This window comes from Malus sylvestris, chromosome 16, assembly GCF_916048215.2.
Source record: "Malus sylvestris chromosome 16, drMalSylv7.2, whole genome shotgun sequence".
Lineage (NCBI taxonomy): Eukaryota > Viridiplantae > Streptophyta > Magnoliopsida > Rosales > Rosaceae > Malus > Malus sylvestris.
Genome location: NC_062275.1, coordinates 34,383,519 through 34,398,792, shown reverse-complemented (window position 1 = coordinate 34,398,792; position 15,274 = coordinate 34,383,519). Strand labels below are relative to the sequence as shown.

Below are 15,274 nucleotides of genomic sequence, written 5' to 3'. Positions count from 1 at the left end.
AAAGGATCAAGTCCAAAGCTAGAGTTCCACTCCAAGAGTGAGAGTAAGAGTGTTCCACTACACATTATGTGAGTGAAGTTTAGTTCCACTCCAAGAGTGAGAGAGAGAGTGTTCCACTACACATTGTGTGAGTGAAGTTTAGAAGGATAGAAAGTGTGTGTCATACTTTCTTGTATCCATCAAGCCTTGTCTTTGGCTTGGTAAGACTACTCTTATTGTATTCATCTTTTTCATATAGTGAAGATTGATCCTTGTTTCGTGGACGTAGGCATAAATTGCCGAACCACATAAATTCTTGGTGTCCATTTTCTACTTTACCTTGAGCATTCTCTATCTTGTAGTACCGCATTCCTAACATCAATGTGGTGATAATAGAGTGGTGGTGGTGACTATCAAGTCAACATAACCAATCGTCACTACTGTCACCATGCACCTCCATACCCTTGCAGCTGGAGTCACTAAATATGTTATCGGCGCCAACAAATCACAATTGAATTGAAGGCGAGAAAAATGCATTTGAAGGCAAAGAAGTGTAAGATATAATGGTCAAGTGGTCTACCCCCTACAAAACGATGATGTACGTGTCGCACATGGACATGGACGATGGACCACACGTTTGGTTTCTCTTGTAATATCCACATCCACACCCTGACTCCAAACAAGGGCTAAATCGTAGGGCCCCGCGTGTACAATTGCAACATAGATGATTGTCGTGTATTCAAATGAAACATATTTGTTTTGTTAGATAGTGCGGCATTAGGGCGGAAAAAAACCTCTTCATAAGTATAAGAACAACTTACATGACAAATGTATAACGCCACATGACATCTCGTGCTAATGAAACTAAGGATATGTGAACAAAAACTTGCAAATATTTTATTTTATTGACACAGAACGTTAGCATTGTAGTGCACTCATTCCATGTATGTCCTCTATAAGAAATGGTGAAGCCAGGAATTGTCGGGTGGAGGGGCATAAGTTTGTGAGTCTTGAAGTTTTACGCTTTGATTTTTCGAGTGCGAAGTACCCTTATTAGACTAAGTGGAATCTTACGTGGACATTTGAACTTACTTCGTATTTGGTCTCCTTTCTTGCCATAATCTTATGGTATTCCTCATTACAAACATGTGAGTTCAAGCATAACAGAATTTAGAATTAAAACAAAAAAACTTATGAAAAAGAATGTTAAGGAGATCGACTCGCTAAAAAGCGAGTGCTAACGACTCACTTGACACTTGTAGTCCTTGCTTCTTACCATTAACATTGTAGTTTTGGGCACACAAGAACTTTTAAAATATAGTAATTATTTGTATGCCTCTTCCTCCGCTTCGCCAGTGTCTGTAAGTAGCCCTAACCAACCACTAAGTGGTCCCTTCCCTCCTCCTATAACTGATTTTTAAGAGGGTAAAAGGCGCGAAGCCATTTGATTAGATTTGATATAATGAGAGGTTGAAAGTTGAAAGCAAAGAGTGTACTTGTAAGTTGAAATTTGATAAACAATACCCGGACTGGTGCCTTCTTTTCTAATATTTCTCTTTGGGGTTGTCTGTCAATGTTTTATTTTAGCAATCAACTTTCAAATTATAAAGGGTTTTTATTTTAATGCGATATTTTAAACTGAGTTTTTATTTTAACGTAATATTTTAAACTACTGTAATCTGCGAAGAAGAGGTTCGAAGTTCAACTTCAAAGTTCAAAGTACTTGTTTCAGAAAACTACGCTTAAGCTGCTTTCTTGTTGGTCCGGCGCTAAGGGAGCCAGGAGAGGCATTTTCCCTGGGCCCAGGCCTTTAAGAGAAAATAGAGACCCTAACCCATGCCTTTTTTTCCTATTTAAAAAAGAAAAGAGAAGCCATTGTCCTTTTATTCCTTTGTATATCTGCAGAGGCCCAAATTTTTCTACCCAACTACCAAATTAAAAAGGCCTAACATTTTTTTAGGTAATAAAAGGCCCACCATTTTATTACTCAAATTATATTGTATTGTAAATATGGACGCCTACATAATCTCATCTATTATTTGGTTTGAGTTGATGACCCTATACATTCACAAATTGTCAAAAGTGGCTTGGTGGAGAAAACACGTCCCACTTGTTTTCAATTATATAAGGGTGCGTTTGGTACGTGGGATGGGACGGAACAGAGTGCGCGTACCGTCCCACGTTTGGTGCGCTAAAATTATGTGGAACGCTTGTCCCATGAAACGAAAATGGGTTAAATTTTGGTTCTCCCTCCCCCCTGGAACGGGTTTTTCCATACCGTGGAACACAAAAATGATAAATTTTAAGACAAAAATACCCCTTAGCTTTTTCAATATTTACACCTTTTAAATTATACAACAAACCCTAATCCTTCCTTTTCCTCTTCTCTGCCGCTGAAGTTCCTCTTCTCTGTGCCGCTGAAGTTCCTCTTCTCTGCTGCTGAAGTTCTTCATCCTGCATCTCCCCTTCGCAAACTTCCTCCTCATCCTCTTCCGTGTGCCTCTCCGTGAACTTCAGCTCTGCATCTCCGTTCCAGGTTCGATCTGGATTCATTTTTTTTCAGTGTTCAAGTTTCGATTTTTATGTGCTGAAATGTACAAATCTGATGTCTTTGGGTTTTGTTGAATTGGATTATGTTTTGGATTTTCCTCTGTTGGATTGGGTTCTGTTGGATTGGGTTCTGTTGGATTAAATATAAACTAGAACCTTTGATGAATTTATCTGGGTTAATGTCAACACCAATAATTTTATATGCTCCTCTAGCTCTTGCTCCTTCTCAGTGACCTGATCCAGATTGCAAGCCGCATCTAGTTGAGTAATTTGGGGATTAAGAAACCCCAGTTGAGCATGGAAAAGGAATAATTAAATTAAATATTATAAAGCAAAATCATTCAAATTTAATTTAAGTTCATATTCGTGTTAATTTAGTAGAAAATATTGGGTTAAGCATCGACATATTTTGTATAAGTTAATACCTGGTGAATCGTGTATGTTAAAAAATAACTGGTGAACATGCAGTGCTTACAACTAATCTGAGAATTTGACTTCACATTTCCTTCTTTTTAAAGTGAAAAAGTGTATTTACTAACACCTAAAAAATCATCATTAATAAGCAAACTCTCGGCAACTCAACAAAAAGGTTAAGAAACTCACAGCAAGTCCCACAGATCCTAAACCGAAGATCGATCATATAGCAGATACAGGACATGGAACTATCAATTAGCTATAAAATTGGTCTTGGTTAAAACTGAAACAGTTGCACACAACTTCCTGAAAAATCGAACACCAGATGAAATTGGCTAAAACTAAAACAGTTGCTCAAGTACACAACTTCCTGAAAAATCGAACACCAGATGAAATGTATGAAACTTGGAAGTGTACTGTGTATAGTATCCACTAACCCTATGTTGACTTTGTTTTTATTTGCAATTTACTTATTTGCAATTTACTCTTTGTGGTTCAATATGTCATCCCAGGTTTTAGTTTGGACACTTTTATCATTATCAATTCCTATTAGGGTTCTTTCGATGTTTCTGAAAATTTAGTATCATATTTTGATTCATTCAATAATTGAATCTTGCGTATGTTTTTTTTTCATGTGAAGGTGTGGATGAATATGAGGCTCAATTCTTTGTTCTTTTGAATGTTTGGATTATAATGGCATAAGTCTTTAGTATGAATTGCCAATTGTTGAGGTATAGACAACAACAAAGGAGACAACGGGAAAAGCTAGTTTAGAGCAAAGGACATTTGTTAGACTTCATGTTAGGAGAGAGGAAATAAATCGTATCACGCAATTGAGTGATACTAACTGTTTGTGGGAGCTGCAAATGGATAGGAATGCATTTGCAGTTTTATGTGATTTACTACAAACTCATGGTGGGTTGGTAGATGATGGTCATGTTACAATAGAGGAGCAAGTTGCTACTTTTGTTAACATATTAGCCCACCACAATAAAAATAGGTTAATGCAAGTTAGATTCATTAGGTTTGGTGAAACTATTAGTCGGTATATTCGCAGAGTATTGCGTGCGTTGCTCAATTTGCAAGAGGTGTTGTTTGCAAAACCAACCCCTATCCCGGAGGATTGCACGGAATCGAGATGGAAATGCTTTAAGGTAAGCATCATAGTAAAATCATTAATAACATAATTATTTGTAGTTGGTAATTAATATAAGTTTTTCTTTTGCCTAGGGTTGCTTAGGAGCGCTAGATGGAACATACATAGGGGTCACTGTGCCTGAGGTCGATAGACCAAGATATAGAACAAGGAAAGGTCATATAGCAACTAATGTGTTAGGCATATGCACACATGACCTCAAATTTGTATATGTGTTATCCGGTTGGGAGGGATCAGCTACTGATTCGAGAGTTCTTGGTGACGATGTTACTAGAGCTAATGGCCTCAAGGTCCCAACTGGTAAGATAGACAAGACCTAGTATTCTTCCTTACCTTTGTTGGCCAACAACTAAAATTTATTATCAACTAATGTAGGTACATATTATTTGGTTGATTCCGGATATACGAATGGTGAGGGTTTTCTGGCACCATATAGAGGCACTAGATACCATTTGCAAGAGTGGGAAGGCAATTCACTGGCACCTATGAATCATGAAGAATATTTTAATATGAAACACTCACGTGCTAGGAATGTCATTGAGAGATGTTTTGGCCTCCTCAAAAGACGTTAGGCTATCTTACGAAGTCCTTCCTACTATCCAATTAAGATTCAGGGACGAACGATCACTGCATGTAGTTTACTTCATAATTTTATCAGTATGTACATGGCGGTTGATCCTGAGGAAAATGCAAGGCTTGCATTTGATGAATTGCCTATAGGGGAAGATTTACCAGAAGTATTAGCATACATTGAAACCGTTGAGTCAAGCCAAACATGGACTCAATGGAGGGATGATCTTGCAAGAGAAATATATGATGAGTGGAGAGGAATGAGGGCTTGAAAATGGGTTGACATAGTAGTTGTTGTAATTATCTTTTATTGTTTGATGACATTTTACTGAGATGATTGCTGTAATTGTTTTTCATTGTTTGAAGACTATTGAGATGTTTATTAAGTGGATTTGTAATGTGGTAATTGAGATCCCTTGGTGTAAGTGCATTTTCTATGTTTATTAAGTGCATTTTCTATGATCTTTAAAATTTTTGTTTGTAAGTGCTATCCCTTGGTGTTGCCATGTAGCCTTGAGCACATGGATAATAAATTGATAATTGATTACCTTTGATAGATTATACAGCCACCTCACGTAATTGGAATGATAATGAGGAGGATGTGCTGCTTACCATCCTCGAGGAGATGGTAGTTGATGGTGTTAGGTGTGAGACCGGCAGTTTTAAGGCTGGTACATTTGTAATGGTTGCCACCAAGATGAGGGAGATGATTCTGAGCATTAATATAGAGCCAAAGCATATACAAAACAAGCTGAAACGTCTGAAAGAAAAGTATTCCTCTGCATATGACATGATGAATACCTCTGGATTTGGTTGGAATGACGAAAAAAAATGTGTTGTTGTGGATAGTGACGATGTACTACAGCTGTGGGTGATGGTATATTTTGTTTCTTATTCTTTTTCAATTAGTTGCTTTAATAAGATTTTTCTTCATTTGTAGTTAAATACCAAATTATTATTAACTCATAGGCCCCTTCCCAATATATATAGTTGTCTCACCCTTCCCAATATATATAGTTGTCTCAAAAACACAATCTTGCACAGGTTCTACTAAGTTCAATTTTATTTTAAAATATTCAATTTCAATATTTGATTTCTTTGAAGTCATAACTTTGATTTCTTTGGGTTCTTATTGTAGAAACATCCTAATGCATATTACAAACCAAATAAGCCATTTCCATTGTATCCACGCTTGTGTACGGTGTTTGGGAGAGACTGAGCCACGGGTAGTATGGCTGAATCAACAGCAGATGCAATGGAAAACATGGGAATGGAAAATGAGGATTGCGATGAGACCTTCAAGATGCCTCCGACTTCACCTACCCCATCTCCTTATGTTGGTACATCCAGTGCATCTCAACCTATTAGGAAGAGGAAGAAGAATAAGAATGATGCTGATGCAAATATTGTAGCTGTTATTCGTGAAGGTTGGGATAAAGCAGTTACTGAAATGAAGAATTTAGGGGAAAGTTTTACTTTAAGAGAAGTTAAAGCCAAGTTACCTTCTCAGCTTAAGGCCATGGGTATCCCATATGATCAGGTGCTGAAAATTTCAATGAAGTTAGTGAAAGATACTGAAATGTTTAGTTTTTGGTGTACCCTGGATGACTCTGACAAGCCAGATTTCATTAAAATGTTTATGGATGGCATCTGAGCATTAGGGGGTTTAGTATGATATGAACTATATCAACTTCTAGGGCTTAGTAAGACCTTATCTTTCTTTTTTTTCTTAAGTCAGGACGAATGTTTAATTTGGGATTTCATGTTTAAGTTCTAGATATTTCATGTTTATTGCTTTAGCAAGATAATATGATTAAACTTATATATTTTTCATCCTTGCATGACAACCATTACATGGTTCTCATGAATAAGATAATATCATTAAACTTAGCCATGGTGCGGGCTTATATATAGAAGAAATCTGAGGACTTGGTTCTCAATTACAGGGTGATTCAGGGCAGGTGATTCTGTGCTAGATTCCGGAGGTGAGGTGCCTCGCTAATATGCAATTTTTGGACTGTAAATTTGTAGTGAAAAACAGCCTTTTCATTTACAGTAACTGTTATTAAGCAGTAGATAGTGATCTACAAGGATAAAATTTATATATATAGAGAGAGAGTTACTGAGACAGAACTTTAGCTCAAAGGTTTGTCATTAATACTTGCAGCTGATATTGTGTTTAAGATAATGAGAAACATTGATTCTTCTGGACCTCCACGTAATGGATCCGGAGGGAATTCATGTTCTCCATAGACACCCCTTAGCATTTCTCTCACGTAAAAGAAAAAACTCGTTGAGGGTTGCCGGCTTCATTGGTTCCAAGATAATATATATGAATACAACTAGTGAATACAAAACTGAAGGAAGCAACGACCAATGCTCAATTCAATTTATCAAATACTCAACCTTAAAAATAACCGGAAAAGAAGTTGAAGAACAACTAGGTAAATTAATTTCATTGATTCAAGCTGTCCTATCTATCGCTAGAAAGTAAAGAATCATCAAGAGAATAGAAAACGAAAAGACTATTCTTGGCACGAATAATGCTTGTTTACCAAGGTAAGCTCTCATGCTGCCTTCTCTAGACCGAATAACGCTTGTTTATCAAGGTAAGCTTTCAACCGAACATGACCGGACATGACCACTTTGTCCTCTTGGTTGGCTTCAGAGGATTCTTGTTATCTTCTGCTCCTTTTGGTGAGAAATTTGGAGATCATGTTTGTTTAACATCATCCGTGCTATAAAAAATCAGAAAGATATGAAACTGCAAAATATCATGGAAGATTCATAACTGCCAGCAGGCTGTAAGACTGACCACCAAAGCATAACAGCAACAATAGTTTACATACCAAGTAATAAAAGTTTCATTGAGCATGCCTATACAAATAGACATGCAAGAGAAAGATACCTATATTAATAGACAAACTTGGATGCCGATGTATTTCAACCCGAGCTTCCTTGCAGGTTCCCCATAGTATTCCTCCGCTGCCCACTCAGTTCCTAGGGGAACAACTTGGATGAACACAGACCCAGGCCTCATGAACATAAAATGTGTCATGGCAGCGCCATGAACCCCGATCATGACATCACTCGCATTAAGGGCCCGATAAATCTTTGCTAACTCTGTCGTGCGGTCAGGTCTCACAACATTAACTTCAAACCCAATTTGCTCAACCATTCTAACCAAGAAATTCTCATTGGTTATCGCTCTTGATCCATTTCGAGATATGATGACTAGCTTTGGCTTCTTGAATTGATCTTCTTGCACTTCACTCTCAGGTTCGAAAGAGCTTTCAAATGCTAGAGACGCAGAATGCTTCCCCAGTGCTTCCCGTTCCTCATCTTGAATAAGACTTCTAATTCGAGGCCAGTAGGCTATGTCTAGAAGATTTCGAAAGTCAACAATGCTCACATTTCCCTCCATCGGTGAGGAATCCACAGTAAGCTCGTCGTGAATCCTCAGACCAACGGTGACCTTAGGGAAGCAATGAGTTCTTGTATCTCCACTAAAATCTATATGTTGATAATCTGATAGTTGAGAAACAATGTCTCCATATTTCGTCACTTACCAATTATGGTACTCGAGAATGACAAACACAACCTTCTTGTTGAAATGCTGGGAAGTAATGAACAACGGCATAATCCCATCATTGAATTCGTGATAGACATTACCGGTATATCCCCCGGTTACTCAGCATCTGAACAGTAGAAGAGTATGGCGATATACCTTCATCGATCATTATCTCAAAGTATTTACAAGCCTCGTCTAGTTTACGTTTCTTCTTGCATAAGCCATGAATCATTATCTTAAATGCTTGTATCAATTTCATAATGTAGTTTATTACAAAGATTAAGAAGTGAAAATTACCATAGCAGTAGTGGCAGCTCCAAAAAGGGCAATGAGGGATGGCTGGCATAGCTACTTGGCCAACTTATGTGGCTACGGCTTCAAACACTAAAACCCAGTACAATGCATAAAAGGATGTTGTAAAAGAATTAACAAAAGAATAATGATCGCAAGAAACAATTCAGTATAACTTAAAAAACTTTGGGAAGTTGATGGGGCATAATCGTCATATACCAATTGATTCATGAATCGTGGCCATCCATCCAAGCAAACACATCTACATACACTGTGGTGTGATAGATATTTTATGTGCTCCAGATTCATTATCTGCAAAATATGCATCTATCAAACAAGATAATAAGTCTGGAGCATCATTCTGGCCAACAACTATATCTTTTAGATCGAAGTTTAAATTTTGTAGTTCCCATGTTTGTAGGATCTATTACATGATTCCACTTCAAGCATTCTGGCCAACAGCTATGCGGTCAATTAGACAAATTAGATGGTGTATAGTACGTCCTACGTCGTCAATCTCTAGCCCTATATCAATATTGTGGAGTGGGGAACCTTTATCCCAAAAAACCTCAATATGCAGATGAGATATAACATTTGAATCAAGTAATTCATAGATACAAAAATTACTTATTAAATAATTTTGAAAGTAGGTAAAAAAAACTGTTGTATGCCTATTACCTTCGCCGAACCCAAAAAAAGGTGGGAAATGCTTGAAATTGGCCAGAAAAAACTCGCATCTTCATCAGAAAACGCACCGCAAGCTAGGCTTATTGTACTCTTCCATAGAGGGGTAAATTCGAACATACAAAGATCTAGTCTTGTTGTTACTTGTTAGGACTCTCCTGAGTCCCGGGAGAACTGCAAGAGGAAAGAGAGAGAAGGGATAAGGAAGAATTAAAAAAAAAATAACAGTGCATATCTTATGTGATCCAGGGACACCATTGGAATAAGGTTAAAACTGTGAGGTTGAGACTCACCCAGAACATAAGAAATAATTGCATAAAGTATTAACACATAAATTATCAATTGAAGATCATATCATGTGCAGCAAGCCAAAACAAACAATTTGAAATCAAACCAACCAAAACAAACAAAAGTCATTTCCCATGGAAGATTATCACAAAATCGCAGGACCCAGACAATCTAAATAAAATGGGTTCTATGGGGTGGAAGAAAGCATAAAAGGTGGAAGATCATCCACCTCACAATAAGTACGAATGAAAATCGAATAGGTACAAGCATCCGGTTCAACTCCGTTCGACCCCATCTCCCGAAATATCTTATACGCCTCGTCAACTTTCCCACCTTTACACAGAGCCTCCAAATAACTATCATACGCAGGCACATCAACCAAACATCCTCGTTCAGTCATTTCATCAAACAGCTTACGTGCTTCATCCGAATCACCAACGTCTCCCCAACCTCTCATAAAAAAATACTATAAGTTTTCGCATTCAACTGAAACCCACTCTTAACTTTATCAAAAAATTCATGGGCATACTTGACATGCTTTCTTTTACATAATGTGTAAAGAAGCTGATCAAGATCATGAACACTGGGCTTAATTCCAAACTCACCCATTCAATTTAAAGCTCGAATGGCGTCGCGAGGCAAATTAGCTCTACTATAAACTTGAAAAATAACCCAGAAAATTTCCGGGCCAATATCACAACACTTGGACTCTCTCACTTCTATGAGGAAATCCCACAACCAGCATATTGCTTGCTACTTCCTAAAATGTCAATCAAAATGTGATAGCTTTCAACACTATGTCGAAAACCCGGAATTGTTTTAGCCCAAAGAATGAACCTGTGTGCAGAAAGCCCGAGATTTTTGCAGCGTTTCAGAACTTGCTCAACCAAGTCTGTGGAGATTTGGGTAGACAGAGCGTTGAGGGAGAGCTCCAAGTCGTGGTGAGGGTTCCTGTGGTCGTTGAGGATGCGGGAGAACTTGCTTACTAGGTACGATGATGGTGGAGATGGCGGGTTGTGGTGGGTGAGAGAAGAGAAGGGGTGGCGATGAATGTTGGGTTTGGAGGGTGAGAGAAGAGAGTGAAAGATAAAGATGAAGAAGCAGCAGTGGCGATGTTCTGTGTTGCCGTAAGAAGGGTTTTGGGTATACCAAACACAGGACAGAACAACCATCATGTTCCGTCCTGTGCGTACCAAACATAACATAGAACATCTGTTCCGTCCCGTTCTATCCCGTTCAGTCCCATCCCATCCCGTCCCGTCCCGTTTCGTTTACATACCAAACGCACCCTAAAGGAACACAATAGCTCACAAAGAAGACACAAGCAGAAGAAAACAAACACGGAAGGAAGAAAAGAGAGGAGAGAAGAAAGGCTAGAGTGAACATGAGAAAATAGTTACTTATCTTTGTACTCTTATAATTCATGATAATGAGAGTAACAACTATTGTTGCCCGGAGAATATAGGCACACTTGCTGAACTTTGTAAATATTGTGTCTTATTTACTTTATATTCCACCACACATATATCGTCAATTTCACAATACGTTATCAGCACGATAAGCTCTTGTGTGAGTAGAAAGCACAATGCCTTGAATCTGGTGAAGCCCCACCTACCCTTCACTTCTGACGGCTAGAATCTCACATATAAGAAAATCTTCTCATTTTGTTCTCATACCTTAGTACGACTAATTTGGTTAAAGCAAGTATATATATTATTGTACGACTGTATATCATTATTTGCAAAGCAAAAAGGGTACAAACTTGAAATTCGCAAATTATCTGACAGTCATGTTACGAGCTTTGAAACTCTAACTTCATGTGCTCAAATAGAAACTTTTCCATCATACAAGTTGTTCCTTATCCTCTCTCTCATAACATATCATCCCAAAAACATCCAACAATGAATTCATTCCAGATCTTAGAAATACTTATAGACCTAAAAATCCGCATAAACGCAATTGAAAAGCACTGAGAAAGCCCAAAGAAAAAAGGGATGGAAGAGATGACTACAGGAAAACATGAATTATGTGTCGACAGATATTCGTCACATAAATATGAAAATTCGTTACATTTAACTATATGTGACACATTTTCAATGTCTATAGTTGCGTCACCTACGCAACATCACATATAGTTTAGGTGACGAATTTCAAAACCGTCACATATTTTCGACAAATGTGACACCACATACGTCACCTAATACCTGTATGTGTGACAGATTAGGTGTCCCAAAAGGCAAAGGTCAATGACACATAAATTCGTCACATATCAAATGTATAAGTGATGAATTTAACATCTCCCATTATAATCCCAAATGCAATGGTTGACGATAAGTGACGCTGATAACGTCACCTATTCCCTTGATATATGGCACAAGTTATGTCACATGTCAAAACCAAAAACTTATTAGGAACAATATGTGGCAAACTAATTACCACATATTCCCTATTTCGTAATCTAAAATTACAATTAATTACAAATATAAGGAATACTTCATTAATCAACAATTTGAGTACATTCCAGCACAGACACCAAGTGTATGTCCCAAAAGTTAACATAAATATCCCTTGACTTATTGAGGTGCTAACAAAACATGCTTGTTTGAAACTAACAAAACATAATATAATAAGTCATACATCCATATTATGGTCTTCCAATTCAACATAAGTATTGTTGTCTTCTAAAACATCATCATCGGTACCTCTAAAGTTGCTACTAGTCTGGCCCTGACTTGCGCCACTGACTTGTAGTCACAAAAACCTTCAATTGTGATGCTTAATCTAATCTCTCAACTTTGTCAAATCCAATCGTGCTCTCAACTTTTCACTCTCCTTTTGCAATTAGAGGAAACCAATTGATAGAAGCTTAATCTAATCTCTAACTCCTCATCTTCTTTTTCTTCACCTTATCCTTATATGATAAAATAGAAACACATGAGCACATCACACCAAAACAAAAACAACTATATTCAATAAAAGAAGTTGCAATTCATAATTCAGTGCCTCCATCATTGTCAATTAACAAAGTTGCAATAAAACATGCAGTCATTGTTGTGTGTTTATCCTGATAATATCAGGCACATTGGTGCACTGAGAAAGAAATACCTAGCTCTAGACTAGCAAGTAGCTTTACAAACTTGTAGTCATATAATAACTCATCAAAAGTGGTCTCTAACTTAAATAGGAAAAAATTGTATAGAATGCATACAAAAAGGATTCTCTGTACACCAAAATAAGGCGATTCTAGCTAAGAATTCAGGTTTATCCATGATTTCAACACTAGTATTGAGCTACATATTTTGACATCTGTTAAAGAGTTTGACATATCAAACTTTCGAATAAGCCTAAATTTTTCAGATAGATTCATTAAATTGTCCACAAAAAAGAAAAGAAAAAAATCATTAAATTGCAAACGCCCATTAACAAGCCTTCATACTGCAAATAACTCTAGAGTTTTTTAATGATCTAAACAAAGAGAAAGCACATACACACATACACATTACACACACACACACTACACACACATACATAAATTACACAAACACACATAACATACTACATACGCGCACACATTACACACACAGAGATTACGCACATACACACACACAAATTACAGACATGCACATACACAGAATACACACAAATACAAAGATATCATTAAACCCCTAATTAATTTACAATACATCAAAAAGAAAAAATAAAAACCTTATGCAAAATTGAATCTAAAGCCCCAATTTCTAGATCAACAACAGTTTCCAATAAACCCCCAATTCTGATCCCAATTTGAATCAAAAATTAAAAATCAAAACCTTAATTTTATAACATGCAATAAGCTCAAGAGATTCACTTACCATTTATTATTGGAGTGGCGGTGATTGCGACTGGAGGAAGGAGATGACACGACTAGAGGAAAGAGATGATGCGACTAGTTTTTTTCTAGGATTTCAAACTTTCTATCGACTTCGGCTTTGAGACTGAGAAGTGAGAAGATAGGAAAAGGGGGCTTGGGAGAGAATGATGGTTGGTGAGAAATATTGGAGAGGAGGTGGAGGGCGGGAGAGGGACTTCGTTGTTTGAATGACAAGTGAGAAAATAGCGAGTTTGAGAGAGAGATCAATGAGAGCAGAGTAAATGACTGATAAGATTTGGGTCTTTTTTAGTAAAACGGGTGAGACATTACTTGTCATCACGTGTACGTGGCCTTAGCTTATATTATGTGAGAATGCTATATTTCCATTACCTCAATAAAATTTATTGGGCGGTAAATTTTCCCGCACAATAATTTGTGAGGAATTTAAAATGTTTATATGACGAGCAGAATTCTGAAAAACATTTGTATCCTGCTCAAATCTTTATGTAACGCTTTCTTAAGATTTATCACTTATTTTAACAAAATCTGATGAACTTTTGTGCGTCACAAATAATTCCGTCACCTAAGCGTTGTTTTTTTGTAGCCCTACCATTAAGAAAGAAATACAAATACGTTTATTTGAAATAGATGCCATGATGTACATGCACCCATATGTAAGAAAAAAAAAATACTTAAACTTAGGTGGTCATTAATGTGAATCATCGACCAACCTTCCTCCAACTTTTTGCACCAAAGGCCACAAAGCCCAAGAAAAAAAATATCACCATCTATCTCTGACGCTCTCATTTGTCGAGCCCCCCCCCCCCCCCCCCACAAAAAAAAGTATAGTAAGTTACTATTTACCATCTCCTTATTATTAATAATTTTGTTATTAATATGATAGGTGAGGTATAATCGCATATCATGTGCTATTTATTAATGAATGATGGTACATATTGGTCATCTAATATGTGTGTGTGTGTGTGTGTGTGTGTGTGTGTGTGTGAATGGTTGCAGCATGTCACTCTATTCATATTAACAATCATTACCTTAGACTTTTATATTTATGTGGATGATGCTGAATTAAAGCTCTTGTCACAATCTTAACTTTTTTAAAGCAATTTATTTATAGTGGCCCGAATTACCGTTTTTGCTTTAATTTATTTATTGTACAACATTTTGTTATGATGAATTTCTTTGATCCTTATCATATAAAAAGATCGGACATGAAGTTCATTGATTCTCATCATATAAAAAATTAGACCCGAAATTCCTTGATTCTTGTAAATAAGGACCAAAAGTTCCTTAATACATGTACATATTAAGTATGTCATAAGTTCCAAAAATATCAACCTAAAGGTTCCAACAATGTGGATATCAAGAATAAATTTCGAGTACATATGTATAATGTTTTGACCTGAAGTTCAAAATACAAATAATGTTAATAACTTGAAGTTTTAACACTGTGTGGACAGATGTTTATATGGAAAGAATTAATTATCACAATTTTCGTCATACCTTACTTTCTTCCTTTTTGGGAATAAGAAAATAGTGAACTTAGCAAAATTTGATTTTGTTACCGTCGACATCTTAGGTAAGAAATAATTTCATAGATTCATGATGCCTGAAAATTTATGTGGAAATGATATTAGAAAACATCTTTACTTAAAAACTCATGTTTCATTTTAATGGAACCAAAAGTTTCCAGAGTTTTCTATATCTAACAAGCTGAATTAAAAGTTTCAGGCATGTATAAAACTAGAAGGGAGAGAATTTTTCTATACATACACATAAGTTACAACTGAAACAACAAATAAAAGAAATGAGCTTTCACAAAGGTTGATTATGTGGAGCCCTACTTGGCAAAACTCTAGAAAATGGAGGCACCAAATGCCTTTGGAATATAGCCACGAATCTCTGG

General features: G+C 36.7%; 1 protein-coding gene and 2 pseudogenes across 1 annotated transcript; 1 reads left to right on the top strand and 2 right to left on the bottom strand.

Moving 5' to 3' along the window:
- Positions 1-2,361: 2,361 nt before the first annotated feature.
- On the top strand, positions 2,362-5,888 carry LOC126609314 (uncharacterized). The gene is made up of 5 exons (XM_050277257.1): positions 2,362-2,515; positions 3,584-4,097; positions 4,174-4,399; positions 5,227-5,546; positions 5,808-5,888. The coding sequence occupies exons 2-5, from the start codon at positions 3,810-3,812 to the stop codon at positions 5,886-5,888; spliced, it is 915 nt and encodes a 304-aa protein (XP_050133214.1). The 5' UTR covers positions 2,362-2,515; positions 3,584-3,809.
- Positions 5,889-7,443: 1,555 nt separating this feature from the next.
- LOC126609313 (xylan glycosyltransferase MUCI21-like) lies at positions 7,444-8,472 on the bottom strand (annotated as a pseudogene).
- A 207-nt stretch (positions 8,473-8,679) lies between these two features.
- LOC126609312 (pentatricopeptide repeat-containing protein At1g52640, mitochondrial-like) lies at positions 8,680-10,678 on the bottom strand (annotated as a pseudogene).
- Between the last annotated feature and the right edge of the window lie 4,596 nt (positions 10,679-15,274).

What these genes read in the sequence shown, in the direction of transcription:
- LOC126609314 (XM_050277257.1), top strand. Translation starts at nt 3,810, where the DNA reads ATGGATAGGAATGCATTTGCAGTTTTATGTGATTTACTACAAACTCAT. An exon ending in CGAGATGGAAATGCTTTAAG is followed by an intron (nt 4,098 to 4,173) that starts GTAAGCATCATA and finishes TCTTTTGCCTAG; the next exon opens with GGTTGCTTAGGAGCGCTAGA. An exon ending in TGGCCTCAAGGTCCCAACTG is followed by an intron (nt 4,400 to 5,226) that starts GTAAGATAGACA and finishes TACCTTTGATAG; the next exon opens with ATTATACAGCCACCTCACGT.